At 36.5% G+C, this 12170-nt stretch overlaps 1 protein-coding gene across 1 annotated transcript in view; it reads right to left on the reverse strand.

Moving 5' to 3' along the window:
- LOC112836064 (transmembrane protease serine 11A-like) overlaps nucleotides 1–12170 on the reverse strand; it is a 43820-nt gene that overhangs the window by 14808 nt on the left and 16842 nt on the right. Inside the window, exons 3-4 of the mRNA XM_025887741.1 lie at nucleotides 4797–4864; nucleotides 2471–2631 (exon numbers count right to left, since the gene is read on the reverse strand). Coding sequence (XP_025743526.1) covers nucleotides 2471–2631; nucleotides 4797–4864 — 229 coding nt within the window. The remainder of the gene's footprint in view (nucleotides 1–2470; nucleotides 2632–4796; nucleotides 4865–12170) is intronic.

The raw sequence follows: 12170 nt of genomic DNA on the forward strand, positions 1-12170 counted from the left end.
GTGGGAGGATGGGTTAGCCTGGTGATGGGTATTTTTTTTTTTTAAAGATTTTATTTATTTAATTGACAGAGAGAGAGAGACAGCGAGAGAGGGAACACAAGCAGGGGGAGTGGGAGAGGGAGAAGCAGGCTTCCCGCTGAGCAGGGAGCCCGATGTGGGGCTCGATCCCAGGACCCTGGGATCATGACCTGAGCCGAAGGCAGTCGCTTAACCAACTGAGCCACCCAGGCGCCCCATGGTGATGGGTATTAAAGAGGGCATGTTCTGCGTGGAGCACTGGGTGTTATACACAAACAATGAATCATGGAACACTACATCCAAAACTAATGATGTAATGTATGGTGATTAACATAGCATAAAAAAAAAAAAAAAGAATTGCCCTGAGGATTCTGCTGAGCTTTTCACTAAATGGGTTTTCCTAAGTGTTAGTAAACACTACTCTTTTTACATTTGGAAATTTGGGAACTTTTAAGGTTCGCTAGCGGGCTCGGAATCTGTGAGGTCCAGCCCGAGGATCTTTCCAGCGCACCTCTCAGCGAGGCTCCTGCAGAGCCAGAAGCTTCCCTCCGCTGGCCCGACCTGTCCCTTCTCATTTCAGGGAAACCCTTTTATCCAGCTTTTTCTACTACCAATCACTCGCATTATGCTTTTAGGTTTCCAAAGCACATGTAGAGCTTACGAGCTTTCTAAATGGTAATGGCCTATGTACGTTTCACCTTTTCTATTTTCTTGTATATTCTCCTGTTATTTCTATGATTACAGGAAGAATCACTGCAGTTTTACGGATGAGAGAATGGAGGTAAAGTCATGGGCCAATTACTTGGGTGGTCTTGAAGTGACTCTGTGGGGTTAGAATTAGGTAACTTTCAAATCAAGTTCTCCATCAGCACCCTGCCTTTTAAGCTAGTAGTCATTCAAATAAGCTATAGCACACAAACTAATCCTGTAAAAAACAAAAAGGCCAGGCAACTGATAACCATTTCGTGCTTCACTGCTGGTTTCAGATAGCTCAAAGCTTTAAAATTTCTGGCAAATTAACTGGTTATTGGAAATCACACACAACACATCATATAATTTATCAGAATTGCCACTATTTCACAACCTTGATTCATTTGTTTCCTCACCTAACAAGGTGGATTAAGCCCTTGACAGGTTCTTCCTTCCTGAGTTGGGAGAGGTCCCCAGCTTTATTCCCGGAGTAGCTGACTCTTCACCAGCAAACTCTTGCCCATCCCATTCCCTCAGATTTTCGCTTCCTGGTCAGGTTTCCTCTTGAAGAATCAGCCAGACCCTTGCAAGGGTAGGGCATCCTGTTTCACCTCTGATATTAATCACTTACTCTGAGACTCTTTTAAGTCTGGTGTCCACTGGAATTTGTAGGAGAAATCTGCACTTGTGTGCCAGAAGTAGGTGTTGCGGAAGCAGCTCAATGCACAAAGGTAAACAGGTTTCTGTCTAGCTGGACTCTGCAGAGCCTTTAATATGCTAATATAAGAGATGAATATCATAGACAGAATTTCTAAGATGTGTTTGACCACAGAACACTTTTTTATATAGAGCCTCTCAAGAAATTAGAGATCTAGATTTGAAGCTTACATCCTTTTATTTATTAGCATCCTCAACTTTTTGTCTCTCTTTTATATTTATAAAGGTGAATTTGCCTACTTCCTAAGAATATAGAAATTAGATGCTGCATGTGAAGGGCATAGAAAAGGGCCTTGACAAAGATTGACTTGCCTTTTTAGAGCAATGATGATGGTATAATGGTTCCAGTGATTTTTTTCTAGCTCATTGATTTTTATTTTTTTATTTTTTATTTTTTTTAAAGATTTTATTTATTTATTCATGAAAGACAGAGAGAGAGAGAGAGAGAGAGGCAGAGGGAGAAGCAGGCTCCCAAGGAGCAGGGAGCCCGACGCGGGACTCGATCCCAGGACCCTGGGATCATGACCTGTAGCTCATTGATTTTTAAAACATTTATAAGGTGGCTTTAGTGGCTCCAAAGCTGCTTTATTATCTTTCCAAATGCCCACAGGAGAAAACGTTAAGAGAAACTTCACTATATACAGAAATCATACATATTTTTTAAACGCAACAAGTGAGTTTATGTTTTAGGAAGGTCCCACCCCAAAAAATAGTTGTTGCTAAATGCTTGGTATTTTCACTAGCTTAGTCACGGAGGCAGTGGCTGGGTCAGATTAAGTCTCTGTTAGTGGTTAAGGTTTGCCTTTATTTAAGGATGAGTGTCAGTCAATACCTACAGGAAAAACCACTTGACAACTAACTTCAGACATGCTTTCATCAGAGAAACATAAAACCTTGAAATGTTACTTTTTTAACTTGAAAAAATTTTCCCATCTAAATTCTAGCTGTTATTTGGAATGGAAGTAATGGCAAGTAAGTTTAAGATTAGACATAAAATGGACCTAATAGAAAACTTCACATCTGATAGAAAGGTGTACTGACTTACCATTAACTTGAACTGAAGAGGCATTTATGGGTAAGGCTCTTGTGTTCCTTATCTTCTGATTTAAGATGCTAAGAATTTTCTCCTTTATTAAGGCCCTTTGCTCAGTAGAGGGGAACTGGAACACCATAATGATATCTGCCTTCACACCATCTTCCTCTGGACTGCAACATACAAGAGAAAGGTGTTTATTGAAAGAATACACTGGGTCTTATACTCTTTCCTGGATTTTAATGCCCCTGAATTTTGCCTTAATTGCTAAAAGTGTCGAGGACTAATCTTCTTACATTGACATTCATCTGTGTGTCACTGTCTGACCCAATATCATTTCGTATGTTCCCTCTTTAAGTTTCCATCATGTTTTGAGTAAATTTTCCCCATTAATTTGAAGGCTTATTACAGCAGTTGGGTAAGACTCAGATATCAACAAAATTTCATCCAAATTGTAAAGTCTGAGGATCAGAAGAAACCTTAGTGGTCTCTTTGGCCAGTCTCTCATGTATCTGATACCAACATCACCTCTAAGCATCCATGGCCCTCTAGCCCCATGCAGTAATTAAAATGATGGGACATTTACTTCCCTCCAGAAGCTGTTTCTCTTTGGTCAGCTCTAATTTTAAGAGAATTCTTCATTTTGAGTTGAAATATGTCTCTTTATATCTTCCATTATGTTAAGCTTAGGTCCACCAGTTGGGACATATATATAAAACATCAGGTTCCTCTCCCACATAAAATATTTGAAGACAGTGACATTCTTGGTTCCTGAGTCTTCTCCACATTAAACATGTCCAGTTCCTTGAATTTTTTTTCATATAAGCAAGTTCAAGACCCTCTACCTGTAGTATTCAGTTTTTCTTTTAAATTAGGAAAACCAAACAATTAAAGGCCTTTAAAAAAAATTGAACTCTATGTATTGATCTGCCATGTCTCTTATTTTTACACTTCAAAAGACCCAAACTCTGAAAAGCACTACAGGCCTAATTCTCCTGAATCCTTTGGCTAAAAACAGGAAATCATATTGATTCTGAAGCATTTTATATATCGTGGTCCATTTAGGCTCTAGAATGTGAAGATACAAATAATCAGAATTTTTTGTCAAATTGGCAAATGTATGACCAAGTAATTTTCCCTCTTGAAACAGAAGGAAAACACTGTTTATGAGGTGGAATTTCTCTGGATCCACACAAAAGCTTATAATGTTATAATTATATTATAATTGTTATAATGACTATAAATTCAAAGGAGTTCACAAAACTATGATAATATTTCTAGAATGTTATGGCAAATCAGAATTTGAAAAGAAAGGATATGAAATCCAGAGAATTTCAGCAAATATGTGCTTTTTATCTCCTAAACATTGTAGAATTTATCCAATTTATATTATAAAATCTTTCTGGAGGTCACTAGCTATTTAGTAAAGTGTAAGGAACTTGGAGTAAGTCTTCCAATAAGGCATTAGTTGGTTGGTGAGAAAAGTTATTATTATTTCCTTTATATAAATCTGTCTGAACATATTCATTTTTTAAGAGGATGCGTCCTATGGGCCCATAGGTTTGCTCCTATTATGTATTTATGTTTTGCTACGTGCTTTCCAAATAACATAGTTGAAACCTCTGAGAAATTTCTGCAATTGATATGAGGCTTCCCCCTCTACCATAACAAACAGAAAATTCATTAAAACAGGAACATCTTTTTTGGGGGGCATGCCTCCCAGGACTTCATTACAGGTAAAACTTATGAACCCATTTTGTAGTCAGCTTTGCCTTCTTATTTTTGAACTGTTACATCTGTCAAGACAAGTTGGTGGGTTTTCCCAAGGCCACAGGTTCTGGTAGTCCTGGGCCTTACAATCAGTTGATGTTTTTTTTTTTTTAAACTTTTTTTTTTTAAGGTTTTTATTTATTTGACAGAGAGCTAGAGAGAGAGCACAAGTAGGCAGAGCGGCAGGCAGAGGGAGAGGGCAAAGCAGGCTCTCTGCTGAGCAGGGAGTCCCATGTGGGGCTCGATCCCAGGACCCTGGAACCATGACCTGAGTCGAAAGCAGTCGCCTAACCAAATGAGCTACCCAGGCACCCCAGTTGATGGGGTTTGAATCCTTATTCTTCACTTGGGGAACTTTGAATGTATCACTCTAACTTCCTTGCATCTTAGTTTTGCATTTAGAAAATGGTGGTCAACCCTGTATCTCCAGACTGCTGTAGAGATACTCTTCATGAGAAACCTTAGGCAAGAGCCAAGCTCATAGAGGCAACAACATAGGAGAGTTCCCATCTCCTTTGCTCTATGTCCCTCCAGGCTGGGAGTCCCACCTTTGCCCAAACATACATACGTCAATCTGACTACTTGGTTCTTGATATAATGCTTGTTCAAGTCTGAATCTATAAATATCTCATCCACCTGTTATTAAAACAAGAGAAAAATTCTGTTAATAAGATATTTTATAATAAGAATATCCTTCTGATTAAATGCTAAAACAATAGAAAGGAGTTTTAAAATGAATAATATTATTTAAACCAACGGTTCTCAGCTTTCACTGAGAAACAATTATTGGCAGATTTTTTTTTTAATTATAGATACGGAAGCCCCTCAGATTTTTGGTTATAATTGATTAGGAGGGAACCAGGAACCTAGGCATTCATATTTTTAAAAACGTCCCCAGGTGATTCTAACGTGCTGACATAGGTAATTTGAAGTATCTTCCTAAAATTCTATAGAAGGTGAAGCCAAAAGACACAGAGCCAAGATATGACACGGAGGGAGGTTTTGAGAGATGGTGAGGAGAACCTTGGTTGAGTACTGGGTTTGAATCCTATCCTGCTGCTCATAAACTGGGCAATGTTGGAAGTTCCTGAACCAATCTGAGCCTCAGTTTCCTAACCTGTAAAAAAAAAGATATTGGTATGCTACTCATAGGGTATAAAGATTAAACACACATAAGATGTTGGGTATACTTTGGTAGTGAACTGTACCCCCAATCCCAGTATTTCAGGTCTCAGATTTTTCTGCAAATCTTTGGCTGTTAGTACGGAGAACCAGCACTGTGAGAGAGCCAATGATTTTTAAATTGTTGATTGTGGGCCCTAGGGTAAATCAGAGAGGAAGAAAGAGTAAGATGGCGTTGCAGATTTAGATCAAAGTTGTATCACTCAGTTTATATCACCAAGGAAGGAGAAGATAAGCTATTGCTTTGGGTTCATTTGCACAGAATTTTAATCGCCTGATCCAGCACCATGCGGCTGTGGCTTACACCTGGATTTTGGCTTGCAGTATCTCCTAGTGACCACTTGGTGGCAACAGTGTCATCTAAACTAAACGTTAAGCATTGCATTTCACATTTGATCATAGATGAACCAAATGTGCAAAAACCATGTCCTAAATCCTTAAGGAAGGGGCAAGAAAACCAACTCATTTTGAAAAATGCAAAAACGTAAAAATAAATGAAAGGCTGTATCAGAAATCAGGGAACAAGTCATGGCTTCCTTAGCACTACCAGGCATTCACAAGTGCTTAATTGGGACACAAAATATTCCTGATCTCCTTTAACCCTTACAATAACTGGTATGGAATAAAAATTATCTTGATTTGTATTTTATTTGAAGAGGAAACTTGGAGGCATTAGGTAAATTTCCCTGGCATCATGTGGATCATAACTGGGATTTAAATTTAGTTCTTCTGTTTGCAGGGCCATCTCTTCTCATTAACTGCACAGCCTCCTTGTTAAATGTGATGTACATTTTGCTTCAAGTTCTTTCACAGAACACAAAACAATAAGTCATAAAATAAACGGTTGGTTGACTTAAAGTATAGAACTAGTCAAGATATAATTGGTCATATACTTGTAAACCTGAAGATCAAAGGCAGTATTTAGAAAGCAGAAAAATTGCTAGTATCCAAAATATACACACTTATTTGTATTTACATAAGAGCTTAAATGGGCTGAGGAGATGAGTTTATAAGCTAGAAATGGAACTGTTTTGGAAGGTGTGTTTTTGCAGGAGTGGCATTGTAATGATTTCTCTTGTTACACACAGCTAGTCTTATTACTCAGTATCTGGGGGAAATCTGAAAGGAAAGAAATGGCAAAAAAACAAAACAAAACAAAACAAAAAACTCAGGCCAACCCAACAGGAAGAAAGGTGTCAAATATTAAAGGGAAGAAAAGTAAATAACAGTTGAGTATTTATAGAAGTTTGGTTTGTAATTATCCTCTGAAATTCCACCCACAATTGTTCCCTTGGCTGTCTGTAACTTGTTGGTGAAGGTATTAGATTAAGTTTTTGACTTTAGATGACATCATTCTAAATTCACATGGCTGCTAAGAAAAATATCTGTGCCCAGCATCAATCCGGTCTTGAGATGGTTTCAATTGTCTGGGCAGAATATCATAAGAAGAATCTAAGTATAAGTGGCTTCAGTAATCATAGAGATAAAGTTTTCTTCTTTCTAATACAAATCTCAGAACCCTGCCCCTATTAAGCCTCTTTGCTTAGCCTGGGGTGAGGCCCAGGATCTCCAGGTGATCAGGTAGCCTGAGGAAAACACTGAGAAATGCTGAGGCACAGGGACTGGCTAAAAGGGTTTCTACAATAAAGGAATTTTCAGCAGGGGGAATCAGAGAAAACAGGAAACTAAACTCTTGCTGAATGGATTTTATGTATGAACTAGCTTTCTAGAGACCCTAAAATAATGATTAATCATTAATCATGATTACTCTTTCCTAGAAGATGAAGGTTTACCTCATAAGAAACATTCTGCTGATACTTTGGCATTTTAAATTTTTAGAAGTTTTAGAAGAACACTTTTTTCTAAACTGTGTGCCAGTTTGTTATAAATGTATTATTTACACAAACTAATAGAGATACTGATTTATAAATCTAGCCCACCTCCCATTCTGGGGCATTTGCCAAGTTCACTAGTTGTAATTAGTCACTTAACATTAAACACAGACCCCACCCCTTTCAGGGTAGTACCTCTTTATGTCTGATGATTTTGAAATGCTGGAAGTTGCACTGAGATTAAGTTCTAAAAGGGCAATTGAAAGTTAGTGTAGTGTTTAATAAAAGAGTTAGGGAGAGGCTGTTAACTCCAACAAACAGACGCGCCCAACCATTCGGCTCTCATTCCTGAACAAAATCTGTTTACACATGTCACCCGCTTTTCACCATCAGAGGCTTCCCAACTTGGCTTCTCTCTCAGCAATCTTTAGTATTTACGTAGGAGGTATTTCAGGGCTGAGACTGCAAACTTCAGATAGATATGCCACCAAAGATCGGCCAATGGAATATAAAAACAGTTTCTTCCAATGTTACACCAGATGAGCCCTGAGAATTAAAGGACCCACAAACATGCCATGAAGAAGACTTCAGATTCTGTTGCTTTCTCCTAATTATAAGAGTAGCACACAAAGAACAGTATGAGATACTTTAAAAAAAAAAAAACAACACACGTTTAGCCTTAAATAAGACTTAACTGAAATTAGGGGCTCACCTCAAGGTAAAAATAGAGAATAAAGCACAATTCATTTTTGCCTCTGGTCACAGAGTCAGATATTCAAGGACTTCACCTTCTGTTGCCCATCTTCCATCCCGTCTGGTCTTCAACACCACCTGTACCTGTCAGGCTTAACCCTTATTTCCTGTGTACTTGCCCTTTACAGGCTATTCCTTGAATCTGTAACACCCTCCCCCAATCTACTGGCTCTGCTTTTCTGAGCCACAACTCTCCTTCAATGTCTATTTCAGATAATATCTTCTTTGTGGTTATTCCTTGAACCTCAGAGTAATCTTTCCTCTTTCTGTCTTAATTTTTCTTATCCCTACTATACCTTCTACTTCCTCCTTAATATAGTTATTTATGCAAGTGTATTATCTCCTTTACTACACTGTACACCTGTTAGCAGTAAGTGTTGATTTTTTCATGCTCTACAATATGTAGGAATACAGCATGTTTTGTTGAATGAATGAATGAATGAAAGAAAGCGAAAATTTATCAGAAAGTCTTGCATTTACCAGGAAAGTTGCAAGAGTTTTTAATGAGCTTTTCATCAGATTTAGACCAATGCTTCTGGAGAAAAAAGCAAACTATGAATTACTGATGGGAATTCTTTCTCCTTTTGGACATTTTCAGGAAATTTGATTGCTTATGGAAAGCCCCTCCATGGTAACAATGCGATAGATATAATAGTAGGAATAGTCATCATAGTTGTGTATCCTGTGCACCAAGCACTAACTCCATTGTATTTCTGAGCTCATTTGCTTTTCTCATCAACCCTCTGAGGTGAATACTATTATTGTCTGCATTATATAGATTACTTGCTCAAGGTGACAAAGCAGTGAGCCAGCTGACCTTGGGATAAGCACACATGTGGGTTTTTACTAAAAACTCCTACCCACTGATGTGTAGTAGGCAGCATGTAAGGGGTGAAGAAACTGTTTTATCCCTCTCCAAAGGCAGTCTGTTTTCTTTGCCTTCTAAATATGAGAACTATAATCTTGATAGTTCTTATTGCAATTTTTAAAGTTGTATCTATTTAAAATTCTAGATTTTTGGCAAAACAAGAATCAAAAAGTCAGTTATGAATAATTTTTCTAAACCTACATAGAGTGTGGCCAACCCAAACGGTGATGGTGTTTATGGGATTCTGAAGCTTGGTGGCCTTCTGGGTATTAAGTCACTTTGGGTTCACAAAAGTTCTTTAAAAAAAAACAACAACTGCCACAGCTTTGAACCCAGTGCTGTGTCTATTAGAGATGACAGTTGGATCCAATGTCATGTGGGGTGTGTGGGTGGAGTGCCATGGAAGTGTGACTTTCTCATTATTCTAAACCAGGAGGTAATGATATCAACAAATGGGTTGTGACATTATGTGATATTAGCAAAGTTATTTCTTTGATTGCACTAGTCCTTCTCAGTGTTTCCTTGTATGACATCAGAAAGAAACAGATGGACATCTGTAACTGTCTGATCACACATAGCAAGTAGCAATATATTGGATAACCTTATCCCAAATTGGTTTATATTCCTGAGATTGAGAGCCAAAGTAAATTCAATAAATTGAAATGTTTGCAATTAAGGTGGTAAAGGATAAATTATTAACTTTCAGCATAACACAAAGGCTTAGATCTCTGAATTACCATTTTAGAAGAGGAATATATATAATTTGTGTCTTTTTAAAGTTGTACTAAAGATATTTAAACTAGAATGCCTGAGGCAAAGAAAGGTCATTTTTTAGAAGGTTCCTGTGCTCTCCAGGTGTGTTGTCCTGGAAGTCTCTAAATTATTCGGTGAGAAGGAGAAAGAGAGAGAGAGGATATGAATCATTACTCTTAGAATCTCTTATACTTCCTGAATGATGAACAATAATCTAAGTAGATTATCCAGTAAAGACTGTGCTATAGTCACAACTTTATCAGGAAGTTTGGAGATAGTTCAGATTGCTTCCTTTCTCAAAAAAACTTCTCTCAGAAAACACCCATCCACATTTTCCTCCAATCATAGATTGTTTATGCTAAACATATACATGCAGATATTTTCATCAACCTCCTTCCTCTATTATAGTTGTTTGTTTCTGTTGTCTTCCTCCTCAAAAACTGATATGGACAAGAAACCATAAGTCAAAACTGGTAACAATAGACAAAGAAAGTCATTATATCATGACAAAGGAGTCAATTCATCAAGAAGATATAACCATCATAAATATTGTACCTAACATTAGAATATCTAAATAAATCAAGCAAAAACAAACAGATCTGAAAGAGAGAAATAGACTATACAATAATAGTAGAAGACTTCAGTATCCCATTTTTTAGCAAGGATCCATCATCCAGACAGAAAATCAACAAGGAAACATTGGACTTGACCATACTTTAAACAAAATGGACTAATCAGACATTTATAGAACATTCCACACAACAGCAAGAGAATACACATTCTTCTCAAGCACACACAGAACATTCTTTAGGATAGAACATTGTAAGTCACAAAACAAGTCTTAGCAAATATTTCAGACTGAAATCATGATATGTTTTGTGACTACAATGGTATGTAGAAATTAGTAACTGGAGGAAAGCTAGAAAGCTAGAAAATTTGCTACACAAATATGTGTAAATTAAGCAATACACTTCTGAACAACCAATGGGTCAGAGGAGAAACAAAAAGGAAAACAAAAAAAATCTTGAAACAAATGAAAATGGAAACACATATCAAAACTATGGGATGCTGCAAAAGCGGTTCTAAGATGGAATTTCAGAGTGATAAATGCCTACATTAAGAAAAAAGAAAGACCTTAAATAAACAACCTACCTTAACACCTCAAGGAATTAGAAAAGAAGAAAAACTATTGTGCACCTGAAACTAATATAACATTATGTTAACTATACTGGAATTAAATTTTTAAATTTAATTTTTAATTTAAAATTAAAATTTTAAATTTTAAATTTTAAATAAAATTTTAAAATTAAAATTTTAAAAAAGGAGAAAGAGAAGAAAAAACAAAGCCCAGAGTTAGCAGAAAGAAATGACAAAGGTCAGAGCAGAAATAAATGAAATAGAGACTAAAAGACAATAGAAAAGATCAACTAAACTAAGAGTTGGTTTTATGAAAAGGTAAAAAAAAAATGACAAATCTTTCACTAGACTAAGAATAAAAGAGAGAAGACTCTAAATCAGAAAATGAAAGAAGAAATATTACAACAGATACTACAGAAATACAAAGGATCATATGAGACTACTGTGAACAATTATATACTAACAAATTGGATAACCTAGAATAAATGGATAAACCCCTGGAAACATACAACCTACCAAGATTATATCATGAAGAAATAGAAAATCTGAACAGATCAATAAAAAAGGAGTAAGGAGGTTGAATCAGTAATCAAAACCTCCCAATACAGAAAAACCCAGGACCAGATGGTTTCACTAGTGAATTCTACCAAACATTTAAAGAAAAATGAACAATAATTCTTCTCAAACTCTTCCAAAAAAAAAAAAAATGAAGAAGAAGGAACAATCCCAAATTCATTTTACAAGGCAAGCATTATCCTGATACTAAAGCCAGATAAAGACACTACAGGCTAAAATCCCTGATGAACAGAGATATAAAAATTCTCAACAAAATTAGCAAGTCAAATTCAACAATATATTGAAAGGATCATACATTATGATAAAGCAATATTAATTCCTGAGGTACAAGGATGCTTTGACATACACAAATCAATAAATGTGATGCACACATTAATAGAATGAAAGATAAAAATCATATGATTATCTCAATAGATATAGAAAGATCATTTGACAAACATAGTATCCTTTCATGATAAAAATCCTCAACAAATTTTATATAGAAAGAACATACCTCAACATAATAAAGGCCATCTATGGCAAGCCCACAGCTTATATAATATTTCACAGAGAAAGGTTGGACTCTTCCTCTCTAAGATCAGGAACAAGACACCTAGGGTGCCCACTTTCACCACCTATTCAACATGGTACTGGAGTTCTAGCCAGAGCAATCAAGCAAGAAAAAGAAATAAAAGGCATCCAAATCAGAAGGGAATAAACTGTCTTTATTTGCAGATAGATGATCTTATATAGAGAAAATCCTAAAGATTCCACCAAAAACTGTTGACTAATCAATGAATTCAGTAAAAGTGCATGATACAAAATAAGCATACAGAAAATGGCTGCATTTCTATACATTAAC

The sequence above is a fragment of the Callorhinus ursinus genome, unplaced genomic scaffold, assembly GCF_003265705.2.
Source record: "Callorhinus ursinus isolate GAN/ISIS: 27379988/994484 unplaced genomic scaffold, GSC_fseal_2.0 scaffold4, whole genome shotgun sequence".
Classification (NCBI taxonomy): Eukaryota; Metazoa; Chordata; class Mammalia; order Carnivora; family Otariidae; genus Callorhinus; species Callorhinus ursinus.